General features: G+C 34.8%; 2 protein-coding genes across 2 annotated transcripts; both read right to left on the reverse strand.

The window, feature by feature from the left end:
• Positions 1–1879: 1879 nt before the first annotated feature.
• LOC105801380 (disease resistance protein Roq1-like) lies at positions 1880–19351 on the reverse strand. The gene is made up of 6 exons (XM_052627308.1): positions 18730–19351; positions 18130–18455; positions 17724–18005; positions 16328–16614; positions 14943–16190; positions 1880–2771 (listed from the first exon to the last, which is right to left on the reverse strand). Exons 1-6 carry the CDS (start codon positions 19215–19217, stop codon positions 2037–2039), a joined length of 3366 nt encoding a protein of 1121 aa, XP_052483268.1. The 5' UTR covers positions 19218–19351; the 3' UTR covers positions 1880–2036.
• LOC105761499 (disease resistance protein RUN1-like) lies at positions 3422–4909 on the reverse strand. Its single transcript, XM_052627310.1, has 4 exons — positions 4701–4909; positions 4564–4604; positions 4088–4328; positions 3422–3943 (listed from the first exon to the last, which is right to left on the reverse strand). Exons 1-4 carry the CDS (start codon positions 4821–4823, stop codon positions 3422–3424), a joined length of 927 nt encoding a protein of 308 aa, XP_052483270.1. The 5' UTR covers positions 4824–4909.
• Positions 19352–19685: the final 334 nt, after the last annotated feature.

A 19685-nucleotide genomic window follows, 5' to 3' on the forward strand; every position in this document is an offset into this window, starting at 1 on the left:
GAAGTTTTGCTTGTGTAGCTGAGGCCGAGGTATTATGAATTTATTAATTCTGTCAATTATTAATCAGTTTCTACTATTAAATAATATTTTTTATACTATATTGTAGGAAGCCTCATCTGGTCAAAAAGTTGGACGCCTTCAACTTTTTAACATTACTCATAGGAAGAAAGATGGATCTCTGATGACATCCGAAGCTGGAGAAATTATGGTATATTTACTTAATAAATTTTTATTTATTATAAATATTTATAATGTTTAATTATAATGGTTTAATTCGTCGTTAGTAGTTTTAAATAATGTTAACTTATGTTGTATTCCTTTTTATTATATATTTCGTTTCTAACTCTTTAATTTATTTTTTAGGAGAAACTAAAAGATAAGAAAGCGGAGTATGAAGGATTGCTTCGACTGATAGTTCTGTTAATTTTGAGGACATCGATAACTGAATGAAGTTTTAGGTCCTGAAAGATATGGTCAGGTTCGATTTCAAGGATCTGGTGTTACCCCGACCCAATATTTTGGATCCAGCTCGCAGCACTACATGCCTTCCGGGAGTCGAGCTAAAGCTGAAGTTCAAAGGTTAAGAGAGCAGATAACTCAGATGACTGAGATGCAAGCTAGCACAGTTGAGCAAATTGCTCAACTTAAAGCAGATGCAGCAGCGAGGGAGGCGGCGGCAGCAGTGAGGGAGGCGACGGCAACAACGAGGGAGGCAGAGCAAAATAGAAAGTACGATGAACTCCAGCAACAGCTTCAGACTATGATGAAGATGTTCCAGCATTTGCAAATGCCACCATCTTAGACATTTGTTTTATTCTAACTTTTAACATTATTGTAAGAATATTTTAAATTATATTTCATTTATAAAATATATCATATATCTTTTGTATAATTTAGATTTGCTATTTTTGGTTGGATTTTCGCAAAAATATTTGCTGTTTTTGGTTGAATTTTATGCAGGAAGGGTTGGAATTGGTGAAAAATGTAGGCTCGCAAATATACCTAAATTAGCGGCGTTTGTAAAAAAAGCGCCACTAAAGGCCAAGACTTAATAAGGAGTTGGTCAATGATGCTCGAACATATACTTGTTTTGAGTGCCTATTTATTTTCTATCGGTATTTATGGATTGTCAAACGTCGCTAAAGGCCAAGACTTCTAGCGGCGTTTGTAAAAAAAGCGCCGCTAAAGGCCAAGACTTATAGCGGCATTTGTAATAAAGCGTCGCTAAAGGTCAAGAATTATAGTGGCTTTTTCACTAAAAGCGCCGTAAAGTTTTCCAGCATTGTCAATAGCGGCATTTTTCCCAGCGCTTGTGAAAGCACCGCAAATAGTTTTAGTGGCGCTTATAAGCGCTGCTAAAGGCCAAAAAAACGCCGCTAAAAGTCTATTTTCCTGTAGTGATATTAGTGCATACTTTATATTCATATTTGAATAAATATTAAAAATAAATGTCTAAACATAAATATTTTATAAAGAAAATATAAACTGAGGAGTTGGAATAATATTATTTGTACTTCAAGCCATGAAATTTAAATGATACTTTATTAGAAGGGATTAAATCTATTTAAGTACCTCTAGGATTTATTTTTAATCTTTCAAATATATAAAAATAGTTTTGACTGATTAAATTGAACACATAAGTTGGTCTCCAATAAAAATAAAATAAATTTTAACTCAATTGAAATTATGATCGATCCTTATTAAAGGATTCTCATTTTATCATTGCTTGCTTCGTCTCCATTTTGTCTCACAATTTTGTTTTAATTTGCCTCATCTTCAACCTATAAATAAAATATAGCTGTAAGCGAATATATATATATAGTGGAAATAAAATTTTAATAGAAAAACTGTGAAACCAATCAAAATGTACACATTTAGATTATGTAAAAAGGAATGAATTAAGTGACTAAAATTTTAAATGGTATAAAACATTTGAGATATGTACATGTTGAATATGAGTATGAAGGATATATCACATTCGCAAAAAAAAATTAATGGGACAAGGTTGGTTAAGTAGTTTACCACAGTTAATGCTTCTATCTTGATTGGCCCATTACAAAATTGAAAAAATTTTGCATCCGTTTTGGTTGCGGCTCTTCTTCCTCCGTTTCCTCATAGATATTACGTTTCCGTTTTATGTGAGAACTGCTACCTACTGATCCATGGTTGTGAACAGAGTGTTGGTGGATGTGTTCAAATTTTGGAGAAGATGGAGTGGTATGGCACTGCAACTCTTTCATTTCTTCCAAATCTTTCTTGTACACTATTCTAACACCACACTTCTTTACCTTAACATAAGGTTCACCTTCTCCAAATTCGGCACTGAAAGACAACTCAAGCTCATCGCATGGTTGATCTAAGCAATCTGTTGTCCATAAATTATTGGTTTCACAGTCACCATATTTATCCTCCAAGGAAAATGGATATGATTGATCACGCGGAAAATAACGAAGAAAAAGGTGATCTTTCATTATGGGCTTGTCAAAGCGTTGACCTACCCACCGGTTTCTCTGACAGATTGGTCGACAATTTTTACCTCGAAAAATAGATCCATCACAGTGGATACACTCGTTCCTTGAAGCATCATTATTGACAAAAATGCAGCAACAAGCAACTCCAATCCATTGACTATCTTTCCAAAGGTTGATAGGTAGGGGTATCTTAATTGAAAAATCACTTTTTTGTTGGCTAAACCATTCTGGAATTTCACTTCCGGGCATCATAATATCAACGATGCCACCATGAAAACAATCTCTTGGATATCGAACCGCCTGCAAAATAAAACACAAGTCGTCTGGTAACTAAAACCATAAATTCTGAAGTATGAGATTTTGTAAGGGAGAAAAAATAGATTAATAGACCTTAATATGTTCTTTCAGCAGTGTTAATGCATTGATTTTCTCAGCCAATTTGAAGCAGTTAATGGCAGTAATGTCACAACCCACTAAATTGCATACTTTTGATGGACTTGCAACTACTTCAAGTGAAGAACAACCATCTATCCGCACTCGTTTATTTGTTGATAGCGCAGGCAACAATTTAAGCATCTTGCAGTCTGACAATACAAGCCGTTGCAGCCCGGAATGTTGAGTAAGAGCCAAAGGAATGGTGATGAAATTGTTACCACTAAGATTAAGACTTCTCAAAGATGATAAACAAGAAATATCACTATGACTATCTGCTTCACCAACAGTGCACATGTTGCAATTTGACAATTTAAGATTTGCAAGCTTCGAGAGTAGAGTAAGAGATGCAGGTATGCTGATGAAATTGTTACCACTAAGATCAAGTTCTTTCAAACAGGATAGACCAGAAATATCACGTGGAAGATCTCCTCCACAAAGATTGCAGTCCCTTAGTTTTAGCTGTCTTAAAGAACTCAAACCTGACAACAAGGGCAACATCCGAGCCATGGGATTCGTCATTCTTCCACCTTGAAAAGAGAAGGCAAATTTGGTAGTAACTTATATGATGGTCCCTTGCGCCCATTGAAAGACAGAACTTTAAGATTTTTAAATTGAAAAATGAAGGATGGTGGTTCTGTTATGGCTGTTTCACTCAAGTCGAGCTCTTCCAAAAACTTTGCTTGCTGTAAATTCTCCGGCAAATTTTCCACTCTATAACAACCGGAAAGATCTAGAGTTTTTAGACGTTCCATTTTCCCATCAATCTCCGGATACCTTACAAGACTTGAGCAACCCGAAAGAATTAATGTTTCAAGAGATTCCATTCCAATTTTGGTTGGAAGAGTCCCAAGACTTTTGCAATCTCTTAAATTCAAAAGTTTAAGGCTCTTAAGCACCTGGATTGATGGATGAACGTCCACTAATTTGGTACAACCTTCCAAAATCAAAACTTCAAGATTTGATGCGGTTGTGAAGTTTGGTGTCTTGATCAGGTTTTGAGACCCTCTGAGGTTCATTATTTTCAAGTTAAACAAGGGCTGTTGAAGACCATAATAAATTAGAAACAAATGAGAAAACATAATAATGCTCAATTTTTTTTTTTTCTGTTTTACCTTAATCAAAGTTTAATAATTTTTATTAAAATAAGCTAAAACACAAGGATAAGATGAGTTAATTCTTACTCTATTTCCCTTCCATAGTTGTTGAATGTGACTATATGGTAAAAGAAGTGCGACAAGGTTGTCCGGTTGAAAGCTTGAAGGCAAGTATCTTAAAGGGTATCCTGTCCAATCTAAAAGTCGTAGTTCATTAGAAAGATATTTGAGATCATTACAATTTGAAAGGCAAAGCACTTTGAGCAATCTCAGTTTTTTCATCTTCAAGAAGGTATCCACACTCAAATTGAGCATCTTGATCGATTCCCTAATATCCATGAGCAAAACAAAAATGAGCTTCAAAATATATAAAACATTCAATATCTAAAAGAAATGTTGCATTGATATTGTTTTTTAAGTACTCGTATCCAATACTTATATCTAATGCACATTCGTATATGGGTATGAAGATATGATCCTTTAAGAACCTTTTAAATACATGAAAAAAATAATTTTTAATTTTTTTTTAATATACACATATAAGTTTATGTGTGTCTTCTTACCTTTTATTATCGATGATTATGCCTTCAATCATTTTTGTAGCCTAAAAAAATCAAGAATAGACAATAAGAAAATAAAATAAATAGTGAATAATGTAGGATAAAAAGAAATAGTATGTAACTTTTGTTGAATGACTTACAGTGTTTTTTGTTAGGACATGATGGACGTCCCTTTCCTCCCACAATCTGCAACGTTTTTCAGGTTCATCAACACATTTTTCTTTAACAATTGTTCTTCCCATTTCTTGCAACAAGTCATGCATCTTCAAATATTTGTTGTGTTCATCGACTTTTAGGAGAGATTTTTTAACGAGAACATCAATTCCGATATCAGGAAAAACTCACAACCATCTAATACTTTAATCACAAAATTTTCTCCTCCCCATTGAAGAAGCATGCTATATCTAAAAATATATTCTTCTCCCTTTCTTCCAGTCCATCGAAACTGATTCGAAGTTTATCGAGAATTTCTTTATTAGAATCTCTTTTAAGTCTTTCAATCGCACTTCTCCATTGAGTCGCATCTCTACCGCACAAAAAGGAACCAAAAACTTCAAGAGCTAAAGGGAGTCCACCAGCATAATTTACAACATGTTTAGAAAGCTCAATAAAATCATCTTTCTGCACTGTATCACTATGAAAAGCTTTCAGACTGAAAAGTTGAAGCGCATCTTTGGGATTTAATGTTGTGGGCTCATACATATCATCAACTGGCCAAGATCGAAGCAAATGTTCTTCTCTTGTTGTTACAACGATTCTACTTCCTAATCCGAACCAATCGTGCCTTCCAACCAAGCATTTTAAGTGTTGTATGTTATCAACATTATCAAGAACAACAAGAACCTTTTTGTGAGACAACCTATGGCTAATTATGTCACTCCCTTCATGAACATCGAAAAAGTTGAAGCATTCACCATGAAAGATCTGTGAAAGAAGTTGTTTCTGTAAAGAAACTAGTCCGCATTTGTCTGAAACTTCTCGAATATCAGCAATAAAACTTTTACCTTCAAAATGAGGTGACATTTGAGTGTAAGCAACTCTTGCGAGTGTCGTTTTACCGATGCCACCCATTCCGCAAATTCCTATAACGCGGACATCATCTTCCCCAATGTTTATTTTCAAATACAAATCCTCCAAGCGTTCACTAATACCAACCAAGTCGCTATGAGTAACTGGATATGTCCGACATAGTTTTGCTGATATCTTCTTAACAATGTCTCCAATAAATTCAGATTCATGCCTAAAAAGAAGAAATTTTAATGTTTTCAGTGATATGTTTCGAATGCACTTTCTTTTTCAATGAATCATGAAACATAAAATAGTTTGGAAGAAAACAAGAACCAAGAATAAGAAAGCAAGATCTGTTGCGGAGCCAGAAGACAAAATTTTCTCTCTTATTGAAACACTTTTCAATTAAACACATAGGATTAGAAAAAAAGAAAAAAGTATACATATCCAAAAAACTAGAAAATAGAGAAGAAAAGAAAGAATTACCTGTTATTTAAATGCCATCCCTTGACTGCAGCCACTCGAATTAAAGCATTTCGCCACCTTTGGATCTTCTCACTTTCTGCTTTGTATCTCTCTTCATGTCTGGCAAAGGCTTCTTCCACTTTCCCTTTTTGTTTTCTTAAATCAGATGGATCAACATCGTAAAAAATTGGAAACACTTTATGGCCGTCGTTGTTTGTTGAACAATCTCAGCAAGCTCCTCCAAGCACCAACTTGAAAAGGCATAAGTTTGTGAAAAAACGATTACCGAGCACCATGATTGCTGAATTGCTTTGAAGAGTTCTGGCGCGATCTCTTCGCCGGCCTCCAGCTTTGGATCATCCCTGAAAGTGACGATCCCACTCCTCTTTAGAGCAGCATAGAGATGATCGGTGAAGTTTTTGCGAGTATCTTCACCTCTAAAACTCAAGAAAACATCATATTTCTTTCTAGAAATGTATGAGGAAGTTGAAGGTAATGACAACATGACAGTGTTTGAGAAGAAAAATATATGTGGATTTAGTGTTCAAAATCAGAAAATTGATCGCTCAACACGCCAGAAAGAAACTAGAAACAATAAGTATATGAGAGTGAAGATTGAAAAAAACAGGTGAAAATTCCAGGGAAGAATAAAGGACGTTTCTAAGCAATTTCTCTATAACCTTTGAATTTTCGAAATGAATACGAGTAGGTATGGACATTGGGTGATGCATGTTCTTTCCAGGAAGAATCCAAGAAGGTGGGTGTTGACAAAATGGAGCCTACAATAATTCTAAGTAATAAGTAAAGTGTTGGACGGTTTGTCTTTTACTTTCATTTACATAATCATATAATTGTCCATATAACTATATATTAAAGGAGTATTTGGAGACACCTGTCCAGGGAGGACGTACAATGCGTTATTTTAAATTCGGTCCCTCACATTTTGCCTTTTATATGATTAAGTTCTATTTGAAGCATTTAAAATGTTCATTAGGTGCAGACTAAAATAACTTATATTTACTCACTATCATAACATTTTATGTATGAATACAATTTATTAATTTAATGTATAGGATTTTTTTTCTTTTACATTATAAGAAAATGTTAGAATTTCAATTTTAGTTTTTTTATTATGCCTAAATTTAAGATTTAATTTCTAACCTAATTTAATCATATATTTTTATAATGTTATTAGTTAGACATATAATGAATATTGTTGACTTTTCTATTAGTTAGAGCATCATAAAGATGATCCGTGAAGTTGTTGCGAGTATCTTCACCTCTAAAACTCAAGAAAACATCATATTTCTTTTCAGAAATGGAGGAAGAAGTTGAATGGAACGATAACATGAGGATGTATGAAAGGAGAAGGATTTCTCAATCTGGTGTTCCAAATCAGAAAATAGATCGCCCAATATCCACAAAGAAACTAGAAAAAGTAAGTATATGAGCATAGGGGTGGAAATTAGGGGTCAAAGATGAGCGATGGATGTTGTTTCCAAGAAGGTGATAGTTGGCAAAGTGGAGTCTACTTTAATTACAAGTAATAATTAAAAATGTTGGACGGTTTGTATTTTACGTATTTAATAATTAGCAATGTTAATGGATTGATATTCTCAGCCAATCTGTAGCAGTCAGTGGCTCTAAGGCAATCAATGCCTGTAGGGCAGGCCAAACCCACTAAATTTAAGATTTTTAGATTGAAAAGTGAAGTATGGTGGCTCTGTTATGGCTGTTTCACTTAAATCGAGCTCTTCTAAAAACTTCGCTTGCTGCAGATTTTCTGGTAAATTTTCAACTCTATAATAACCAGAAAGATTAAGAGTTTGTAAACATTTCATTTTCCCATCGATATCTGGAAATCTTTGAAGGTTTGAGCAACACGAAAGAATCAATGTTTCAAGGGATTTCACTTCAATTCTGGTTGGAAGACTCCTAAAACTTTTGCAGTCTTTGAAATTCAAAAGTTTAAGCCTCTTAAGCACTCCAAATGATGGATGGACATCTACAATTTTAAAGTCTAGGGTATTGATCAGGTTTTGGGACCCTTTAAAGTTGATCACTTTCAACTAATATATTGGCTGTTGAAAACCATACTTAAAAAGCAATAAAAAAACATAAAACCAAACCTCAATTTTGTTTTTATATTCTTATCATTGTTGACACCATTTTTTTTTGATAAAATGGGGTCAACTCGGGTTTTAAAAAATGAAAACGAATGTGGGAGTCACCACTAATCTTTTTTGATGAGGTGTGATCGGGCCACCTCGAAAAATAGTTATTTTAATAAACGATTTGAAAAAACAATGATTTTGGTCCACGATAAAAAAAAGAAAATGGGTTCAGGAATCGGTTACGTACGACGAGGGATTAACACCTTCGTAACGCCCAAAATTGGTATCTAGCTGATTAATTAGTGTCTTAGCGTCGAAAATTGAAAATTTTGAAGAGTTAAAAAAAAAAAGAAAAATAATACGATCCTTTTATCAAAATTTTGAAAAATTTAAAAGGAGAAGCATATTTCCAAGTTAATCGAGAAGAAGAATTACGTCCAGTAAGTTAGGACACAATGTCTAAAATTCCCGATACGAGAATGAAAGCCGAAAAATTTATTTATTTTGAAAGAGTTCGATTATCTCGGGTTTAAAAAAGAGATCATGTCCCGTGATTTAGAACACGATCTTTTATTAATTCCCGAGAACATTTAAAAACTTTGTTTGAAATGATTCGTGTGTTGGAATTTTTCGAGAAAGTCGAAACCCCATAAGTTAGGGTACGACTTTCTTGAGTTTCTAAATACAGAATGTTGTCTTATTTTAAAAATTTTCCTTTTTTGAATTTAAGTAAGAATTAATGTAATATAACAATATGTAAGTTTAATTTATGCAAATATTGTGTGAAGGCAAACAATTATTTCATACAATGTATAGTACAATAATAATGAAATAACATAAAATAACTATATTAGTAGAATATTTAAAGGGTAAATAATAAATTATAAAATACAATAATAATCATGACGTAATTATAATAATAATCACCAAATAATAATAACAATGACCATATTAATTACTATTCTAATACTAGAAATATAAAATGAATTAAACACTAATAATAATGATAATAATAATGAAATGTATCAATAAAGGAATAAATAACAATATAAATTCTAAACACAAGAAAAGTAAGGAAATTGATAAATACATGAATGCATAAATAAATAAATAAAACAGAACGAAAAGAATAAATAAATAAATAAAGCTTGAAATTAAAAGGATAAAGAATCAAATTGAGGTTAAAATAAACTTTGGAGTGTAAATTATAAAAAAATGGATAAATAAATATAAAAGGGACTGGATCGAAATTTGAATCGACTTTAAAGGTATAAATTACAAATAAAAAACGAAAGGGCCAACTGAAATGCGCTGGAAAAGGGCGAGGACTATATGGGAGATTATTCCCAGTCCTTTAGAGTGCACCGTTTCCGTTTGGACCGAAAAGAAACAAAAATGAAATTATACCGCAAAATGTAAAGAAAAAAATTTTAGGACTAAATTGCAAAGCCTCACAAAAGTAGAAGGACCACATGCGCAAATAGCCCCTTCACAGCAGAAACACGCGAATCCTGAAGGCCAACAGGTCAGGTCACGTGTCAGGGCCAAAACGACGTCGTTTTGGCACCTGCCCCCTAATGTCAAAACGACGTCGTTTTGGCACCTGCCCCCTAATGTCAAAACGACGTTGTATAAGTATCATTATTTAACTTAAATTTTTTTCTAAAAAAATCATTTTTACAAAGTTTTTTAAAAAAAAAATTCAAAACTTCCTTCTCTCTCTCTCTCACATGTCCGGCCCTTAAGTTAAGCCATCGCCATTGCTCCATGGCGATGCTCGAGTCATGCAAGCAGGCTTTTCAGCCCTCACTTCACGGCGTCCCTGAAGGCTAGGCCTTATCAACCGTGGGACCGAGAGAAAAAGAAAAAAACCTCCCCTGTTCGACTCCGGTGACGTCGAAGATGGGCTCCGGCGCCGGTTTTCGAAGCAAACAGGTATCTTACCTTTTCTCATTTTGTTTCGTTTTTGTTAAAAAGGGTCGTAAAAATAAACAAACATAAAAAAATAAAAAATAAAGAAAAAATACAATAACAGAAAAAAAATAGAAGCAGTTAAACTGGAGTGAACCTTTTTTAAAAGCTTTTGCTCTGCTTTTTCATTAACCAGTCGTAAAAAAAATGAATATATATATAGAAGTGGTGCTCGACTTTTATAGCCGATTTGTTTCCATTTTTTCTATTATTTTACTGCTTGTGTGTTTATTTTTCTCCTGTAGGTGATTGATAGGCGCCGGTCGACATGACAACGGCGGTGACAGACATGCGGTGGTGGCGGTTGGTAGGTCAAGGGTTAGAAGACCCTAGGTGCGACGCACCTAGGGCTAGGGTTTTCAGACTCCCACCTTTTTTTTTGCATTGGGCCATTTGGGCTGTGTTGGATTTGGTTAGGTTAGGGGTATTGGGCTGAGTCTTTTGGTTTGGGCCCCAGGTTGTAATTGGGTTTTGGGTAGATGTGGGTAATTTGGTTTATTTGGGTACTGGGCAATGCAAAATGGGCTGTAAAGCTACCCCTCTTTGCTCGTTGTCGTGTAACGAGAATAGAGCAAAGACTAAGGAAGACCAATTTTGCCTGGTCTCACCAAGTCCCGACTTCTTTTGACTCTTCTCTTCTTCAAGTAGCCTTATTCCAATCCACTGTGTCCTATCGCTTCAATCCACTCCACTGCACTTCTTGTAGCTTCAATCTTCTTCGCAACAACTTTAAGAGGACGAGGTTTTGGTTTTAGTCTACTCCACTACTCCACTGCGACCTCAGGGAGATAAGGTTTGATATGATCAAATTTAATCAAACCCTCTACAACTTTAAAGGTATAGGATTCATCGTTTTAATCCGCTCCACTGCAACTTCCGGGAGATAGGATTAATAGCTTCAGTCTGCTCCACTGCAACTTCAGGGAAGTAAGGCTTGTATTTTCAACCTGCCCCACGGCAATTTCAAAGGGGAAGGTTTGTGGCTTAAATCTGCTCTACTGCAACTTCAGGGAGATAAGATTTGTAGCCGGTCTTTAATTTGTTCCACTGCAACTGCAGGGAGATAAGGTTTGATATGATCTACTCTACAGTAACTTCAGAGAGATAGGATCTGTAACTTATAGCTTCAATCTGTTCCACCGCAACTTCAGGGAAATAAGATTCATTATCTTTAGTCTGCTCCACTGCAACTTCAGGGAGATGAGATTTGTAGTTTCACTGACCTGTTCTCTAGGGACGCATAACCCATGAACTCTTGTTTATGCCTAAATGATTAGGATGTCATTATCAAAATGAATCAAATGCTCCTAATTAGATGCATTTAAATCAGATGCATTCTGACATACATGATGAGTTGCCCTTGAATCTGGATACTATGATGAGGTTCCTATTGGCACAGGAACACACGAGTTAGTATATATTATCAAAGTTGGAATCATACTGTGTGGCATCCGAAAAATCAGAAGCAAGAAAATCAAGAATTCGGGGTAGCCCAACACACTGAGAGAAATTAAAATAAAAAACACGTACTCGTGGTTTTGTTCGCTACGGAACAGGAGCATTATTTTGCATAGAGCTTTCAACACCAACAAAATTAGCATTAGGCCCAAGTTTTTGAATAGCATCAACCTGTCCACTATTCAGCCCATTAATCTACCTACTAAGAGGCCCAACAGACTGGCCTGCATGCAGCCCAAATTGTTGCACATCATGCTCCCGCTAATAGGACTAAAACACTTACTATTAGTTGACCCAAAATAATGCCCAGTATTCTGCCCAAAAACCTGACTAGTCTTCTACCCATGAACCGACCTAAAAACCTGACCAGCATTTGGTCCAAGACACTACCCACGAATCTGGCCTGCATAATGGGGCCTGTGTGCAACCGAGGAAGGCAGCCCAATGTGTTGTACAGAACACTGGCCCACAGCATGCCCAACACGCCTTTCAAAGAAATCAAACGGGCCAACAGATCCAAACCACTGTCCATTTGTGTCTTCTGCAAACTCAACCAATAGCCAGTTTCACCAAAATTCGTAGCTTGCAGTTGTGGTGGATATTCACTCCGACTTTGAAAAGACGACCAGTCTCTCAAAAGGTCACCAGATCCAAAACCTTGTTGTCTATTATGCGTAGACGGTGAAAACCTCACCGTGGTAGAAGCATTCAGACTATCGTAAGACCAATTAAAGCGATAGAAGCATTGCTGCACCATGTGATCGAACCTATTACAGATTTGGCACTGCATGAGCGAACAGAAGCCACGCTCTTGCAAACCTACTGTCACACGGCCTCCACGCACATCACGTGAAACAGAATCAACGATCGCAGCAACATTACGCGTTTCAACAGGATGAGCATGGATGGGAACCTCACGCGCCACTTGCAGCTGTTTACTTTCAAATTCCATGAGAACCTCGACCAAACGCAGAAAGGGAAGAGGCTCCGTCAAGAACAAAGCCAAGGTTAGTACGATATCAAAATCCGATGAGAGCCCAGCCAAAATGACTTCCACCTTTTTAGCTTCTGACACCACCGATCCAGAGCTGTAAGTAAGGCACAGGTATTTTCTATCTTCGCAATATATTCTGTGACAGTTAACTCACCCTTCTTTGTAGAATGAAGATCATGCTTGATGCGAGAAATTTTCACACTAGTTGACGCAGCAAAAAGACGATTTGCGGTGCTCTAGATGTCACACGCAGATTGAGTAGAGGTAAAACATGACAAAAGTGACGAACTAATCGTACTTAGGAGCCAAGAAGCTAATAGCTTATCCTGTTGATTGAATGTAGCCACTTCTGGATTCAGAATAAGAGCACCTTCTGGAGACGCAATAAATCGAGACAAAGCAGACAGCGTACCTTCCAAGAAACCTTGCAGCTCATATCCCTCTATTATCAATCGGATATGTTGCTGCCATTGAACAAAGTTTTCTCCCTCTAGTTTCACCGTGTCATGACGGGGGAAAGATTGGACCAAGCGTTGACCAGAAAACGTCGGACTCATAGGATCAGCAAAGTTACAATCGGCTGATGGTGCCATAACACAACAACGGAAGCACGTACCAGGACTAGGTGACTGATACCATATAAGATACTACTCGAAATATGTATAAACAGAAAAGTGAAGTATAAAAGAATTCTTTAGTCTTATGCTATCTTGTTGAATGAATACACTGATGAGGTTTTATACAAATATGATAACCAACTGTCTAATGAACTGCTTAACAGATTTTGTAACAACCTATCAAACTAACCATCGTAACAACTGTTTAACACTCACGTACAAAAGATTTTCTAATTGAATATTAGTGCATACTTTATATTCATATTTGAATAAATATTAAAATAAATGTCTAAACATAAATATTTTATAAAAAATATAAACTGAGGAGTTGGAATAATATTATTTGTATTTCAAGTCGTGAAATATAAATGATACTTTATTAGAATGGATTAAATCTATTTAAGTACCTTTAAGGATTTATATTTAATCTTTTAAATATATAAAACAGTTTTGACTGATTAAATTGAACATATAAGTTGGTCTCCAATAAAAATAAAATGATTTTTAACTCAGTTGAAATTATGATCGATCCTTATTAAAGGACTCTCATTTATCATTACTTGCTTCGTCTCCATTTTTGTCTCACAATTTTGTTTTAATTTGCTTCATCTTCAACCTATAAATAAAATATAGATGTAAGTGAATATATATAGTGGAAATAAAATTTTAATAAAAAAAGGTGAAACCAATCAAAATATACACATTCGATAAGTGACTAAAACTTTAAATGGTATAAAAAATAATGTTATCAACATTTGAGATATGTATATGTTGAATATGAATATGAATATGAATAAAATTTTTAAAATGTTTTGGCATATAATGGAAGGATCATATCTCATATGCAAAACAAGTCTAGAATAATTGTTTAAATGAAATATAAGATGTGTAAAAGAAAATTAATAGGACGAAGTTGGTTAAGTAGTTTACCACAGTTAATGCTTCTTTCTTGATTGCCCTTTACAAAATTGAAAATATTTTGCATCCGTTTTGGTTGCGGCTCTTCTTCCTCCGTTTCCTCATAGATATTACGTTTTCGTTTCATGTGAGAAGTGCTACCTACTGATCCATGGTTTTGAGCAGAGTGTCGGTGGATGTGTTCAAAATTTGGAGAAGATTGAGTGGTATGGCACTGCAACTCTTTTATCTCTTCCAAATCTTTCTCATACACTATTCTAACACCACACTTCTTCACCTTAACACAACGGCAATTTGGTCCAAATTCGGCATTGAAAGACAACTTAAGCTCATCGCCTATTTGATCTAAGCAATCTGTTGTCCATAAATTATTGGTTTCACAGTCACCATATTTATCCGCCAAGGAAAGATATAATTCATCACGCGGAAAATAACGAAGAAAAAGGTGATCTTTCATTATGGGCTTGTCAAGGTATCGACCTACCCACCGGTTTCTCCGATCAATTGGTCGACAATTTCTACCTCGAAAAATAGATGCATTACATCCGATAGCCTCGATATGCCTTGAAGCATCATTATTGACAAAATGCAGCAGAAAGCAACTCCAATCCATTGACTATCTTTCGGAACGGGTATCTTAATTGATTTGTCACTTTTTTGTTGGCTGAACCATTCTGGGATTTCACTTCCGGGCATCATAATATCAAAGATGCAACTATCAAACCAATCTCTTGGATATCGAACCCCCTGCAAAATAAAACACAAGTCGTTTGGTAACTAAAACCATAAATTCTCAAGTATGAGATTTTCTAAGGTAGAAAAATTAGATTAATCGACCTTAATATGTTCTTTCAGCAGTGTTAATGCATTGATTTTCTCAGCCAATTTGAAGCAGTTAATGGCACGAATGTCACCACAACCCGCTAAATTGCATACTTTTGATGGACTTGCAACTACTTCAAGTGAAGAACAACCATCTATAGTCACAACTGCTATAGTTGTTGGTAGCTCAGGCAACGATTTAAGCATCTTGCAACCTGACATTGTAAGCAATCTGAGCCTGGAAAGTTGAGTAAGAGCCAAAGGAATGGTAATGAAATTATTACCACTAAGATCAAGACTTATTAAAGAGGATAGACCAGAAAGATCACTATGAATATCTGCTTCACCAAGAGTGCACACGTTGCAATTTGACAAGTCAAGAACATGAAGCTTTGAGAGTCCAGTAAGAGATGCAGGTATGCTGATGAAATTGTTACCACTAAGATTAAGATAACTCAAAGAGGATAGACCAGAAATATCACTATGAGTATCTGCTTCACCAAAAGTGCACATGTTGCAATTTGACAATATAAGATTTGCAAGCTTCAAGAGTCGAGTAAGAGATGCAGGCATGCTGATGAAATTGTTACCACTAAGATCAAGTTTTTCCAAACAGGATAGACCAGAAATATCACGTGGAATATCTCCTTCACAAAGATTGCAGTCCCTTAGTTTTAGCTCTCTTAAAGAACTCAAACCTGACAACAAAGGCAACATCCGAACCATGGGATTCGTCCTTCTTCCTTGGATTACCTTGAGAAGAGGAGGCAAATTTGGTAGTAACTTATATGATGGTCCCTTGCGCCCATTGAAAGACAGAACTTTAAGATTTTTAAATTGAAAAATGAAGGATGGTGGTTCTGTTATGGCTGTTTCACTCAAGTCTAGCTCTTCCAAAAACTTTGCTTGCTGCAAATTCTCCGATAAGTTTTCCACTCTATAACAACCGAAAAGATCTAGAGTTTTTAGACGTTCCATTTTCCCATCAATCTCCGGAAACCTTACAAGACTTGAGCAACCCGAAAGAATTAATGTTTCTAGAGATTCCATTCCAATTTTGGTTGGAAGAGTCCTAAGACTTCTGCAATCTCTTAAATTCAAAAGTTTAAGGCTCTTAAGCACCCCGATTGATGGATGAACATCCACTAATTTGGTACAACCTTCCAAAATCAAAACTTCAAGATTTGATGCTGTTGTGAAGTCTGGTGTCTTGATCAGGTTTTGAGACCCTCTGAGGTTCATTATTTTCAAGTTAAACAAGGGCTGTTGAAGACCATAATAAATTAGAAACAAATGAGAAAACATATATATAATGCTCATTTTTGTTTTACCTTAATCAAAGTTTAATAATTTATATTAAAATAAGCTAAAACACAAGGATAAGATGAGTTAATTCTTACTCTATTTCCCTTCCATAGTTGTTGAATGTGACTACATGGTAAAAGAAGTGCGACAAGGTTGTCCGGTTGAAAGCTTGAAGGCAAGTATCTTAAAGGGTATCCTATCCAATCTAAAAGTCGTAGTTCTTTAGAAAGATATTTGAGATCATTACAATTTGAAAGGCAAAGCACTTTGAGCAATCTCAGTTTTTTCATCTTCAAGAAGGTATCCACACTCAAATTGAGCATCTTGTTCGATTTCCTAATATCCATGAACAAAACAAAAATGAACTTCAAAATATACAAAAACATTCAATATCTAAAAGAAATGTTGCATTGATATTGTTTTTTAAGTACTCGTATCCAATACTTATATCTAATGCACATTCGTATAAGGGTATTAAGATATGACCCTTTAAGAACCTTTTAAATATGTGAAAAAATAATTTTAAATTTTTTGAATATACCCATATTAAAGAGATACTTATATCTAACAATCACATCCGATGTTAAATTACCTAATCCTAAAAATTGAATTAATATGTTGATTTATATTTGGTCCATAAACAATACATAATTTACAAGTTAATGAACCAAACAATGATACATAATTAAAAATAAAATCATTTTATTAAAAAAATTTGATGACATGTTATAATCTAATTAGTTGATATACGCTTTTAGTACATTAAATATATACCATTAATATTCACAAAAAATATACCATTAATATTTCAAAAATACATACATTTCTTTTTGATTCTTTTAAAAAGTAAATATGTTGCTAGATATATAAATTTCATAATTAAACATTGAAATATTGAATGTCAAAAGTTTTGATATAGTTTTTTATCATATTGAAAATAATAATTATTTACAGTACACATAGATATAAGTTTATGTGTGTGCCTTCTTACCTTTTATTATCGATAATTATACCTTCAATCATTTCGTAGCCTAAAAAGATCAAGAACGAGACACTAAGAAAATAAAATAAATGGTGAATAATGGAGGATAGAAAAGAAATAGTATGCAACTTTTGTTGAATGACTTACAGTGTTTTTGTTAGGACATGATGGACGTCCCTTTCCTCCCACAATCTGCAACGCGTTTTCCGGGTTCATCAACACATTTTCTTTAACAATTGTTCTTCCCATTTCTTGCAACAATTCATGCATATTCAAATATTTGTTGTGTTTATTAACTTTACGAGAGATTTTTAATGAGAACATCAATTCGATATCAGGAAAAACTCACAACCATCCAATACTTTAATTACAAAATCTTTCTTCTCCCGTTGAAGAAGCATGCTATATCTAAAATATATTCTTCTCTCTTTCTTCCAGTCCATCAAAACTGATTCAAAGTTTATCGAGGATTTCTTTTTTAGAATCTCTTTTTAGTCTTTCAATCGCACTTCTCCATTGAGCAGCATCTCTACCGCACAAAAAGGAACCCAAAACTTCAAGAGCTAGAGGGAGCCCACCAGCATAATTTACAACATGTTTAGAAAGCTCAATGAAATCATCTTTCTGCACTGTATCACTATGAAAAGCTTTCAGACTGAAAAGTTGAAGCGCATCTTTGGGATTCAATGTTGTGGGCTCATACATATCATCAACTGGCCAAGACCGAAGCAAATGTTCTTCTCTTGTTGTTACAACGATTCTACTTCCTAATCCGAACCAATCGTGCCTTCCTACCAAGCATTTTAAGTGTTGTATGTTATCAACATTATCAAGAACAACAAGAACCTTTTTGTGAGACAACCTATGGCTAATTATGTCACTCCTTCATGAACATCGAAAAGTTGAAGCATTCACCATGAAAGATCTGTGAAAGAAGTTGTTTCTGTAAAGAAACTAGCCCGCATTTGTCTGAAACTTCTCGAATATCAGAAATAAAGCTTTTACCTTCAAAATGAGGTGACATTTGAGTGTAAGCAACTCTTGCGAGTGTCGTTTTACCGATGCCACCCATTCCGCAAATTCCTATAACGCGGACATCATCTTCCCCAATGTTTATTTTCAAATATAAATCCTCCAAGCGTTCACTAATTCCAACCAAGTCGCTATGAGTAGCTGGATATGTCTGACATAGTTTTGCTGATATCTTCTTGACAATGTCTTTAATAAATTCTGATTCATGCCTAAAGAAAAGAGAGGAAAATTTAATGTTTTGAATAAAACTTTGTTGATATGTTTCAAATAAACTTTCTTTTCAATGAATCATCAAACATAATATAGTTTGGAAGCAAACAAGAACCAAGAATAAGAAAGCAAGATCTGTTGCGTAGCCAGAATACAAAGTTTGCTCTTTTATTGAAATATGACACTTTTCAATTAAACACATAGGATTAGAAAGAAAAAAGATATACATATATATGCAAAAACTAGAAAATAAAGAAGAAAAGAAGGAATTACCTTTTATTTAAATGCCATCCCTTGATTCCAGCCACTTGAATTAAAGCATTTCGCCATCTTTGGATCTTCTCACTATCTTCTTTGTATCTCTCTTTATGTCTGGCAAAGGCTTCTTCCACTTTCTCTTTTTGTTTTCTTAAATCAGATGGACCAACATGGTAAAAAATTGGAAACACTTTATGGCCGTCGTTGTTATGTTGTTTAACAATCTCAGCAAGCTCCTCCAAGCACCAACTTGAAAAGGCATAAGTTTGTGAAAAAACGATTACCGAGCACCATGATTGCTGAATTGCTTTAAAGAGTTCAGGTGCGATCTCTTCGCCGGCCTCCAGCTTTGGATCATCTCTGAAAGTGACGATCCCACTCCTACTTAGAGCATCATAGAGATGATCGGTAAAGTTGCTGCGGGTATCTTCACCTCTGAAACTCAAGAAAACATCGTATTTTTTTCTAGAAATGGAGGAAGAAGTTGAAGGTAACGACAACATGAGGATGTATGAAAGGAGAAGATATTTCAATCTGGTGTTCAAAATCAGAAAATAATGAATATATGAGGAAAAACATATGAAAAATAGAAGAGGGCCGGGTGATATGTTCTTTTCATGAAGGTGAGAGTTAAAAATGTTGGACGGTTTGTATTTTATGAACTTAACAATGAAAGATAATAATTAAAAACATTACTTTTCGAAATGAAAGGGACTAGGTGTGGAAATTCGGGGTTATAGATGTTTCCGGAAAGACTCCAAGAAGGTGAGAGTAGACAAAATGAAAGGGAGTGGTGTGGAAATTCGGGGTTATATATGCAATATTTTTACACATATAAAACCAATTATTATTAAGTAATAAGCATAGTGATTTTTTCCATTTCCTTAATCTTAAAACCAATTTTGAGGCATTGATGAGCATTAAACTTGTCCCTTTTAATGATATAAGCATCACCTAATGTACAATCCTTG

This window comes from Gossypium raimondii, unplaced genomic scaffold (genome assembly GCF_025698545.1).
Source record: "Gossypium raimondii isolate GPD5lz unplaced genomic scaffold, ASM2569854v1 Contig00131, whole genome shotgun sequence".
Lineage (NCBI taxonomy): Eukaryota > Viridiplantae > Streptophyta > Magnoliopsida > Malvales > Malvaceae > Gossypium > Gossypium raimondii.

Bases quoted from the DNA above. Each gene is read 5' to 3' on its own strand.
- LOC105761499 (XM_052627310.1), bottom strand. From the start codon at position 4,823: ATGCATGACTTGTTGCAAGAAATGGGAAGAACAATTGTTAAAGAAAAA. The intron at 4,605-4,700 runs GTAAGTCATTCA...TGATTTTTTTAG, and splicing joins ATGTCCTAACAAAAAACACT to GCTACAAAAATGATTGAAGG. The intron at 4,329-4,563 runs GTAAGAAGACAC...CATGGATATTAG, and splicing joins ATAATCATCGATAATAAAAG to GGAATCGATCAAGATGCTCA.
- LOC105801380 (XM_052627308.1), bottom strand. From the start codon at position 19,217: ATGTTGTCGTTACCTTCAACTTCTTCCTCCATTTCTAGAAAAAAATAC. The intron at 18,456-18,729 runs GTAATTCCTTCT...TCTTTTCTTTAG, and splicing joins GGATGGCATTTAAATAAAAG to GCATGAATCAGAATTTATTA. The intron at 18,006-18,129 runs GTGAATGCTTCA...AATGCTTGGTAG, and splicing joins TCTTTCACAGATCTTTCATG to GAAGGCACGATTGGTTCGGA.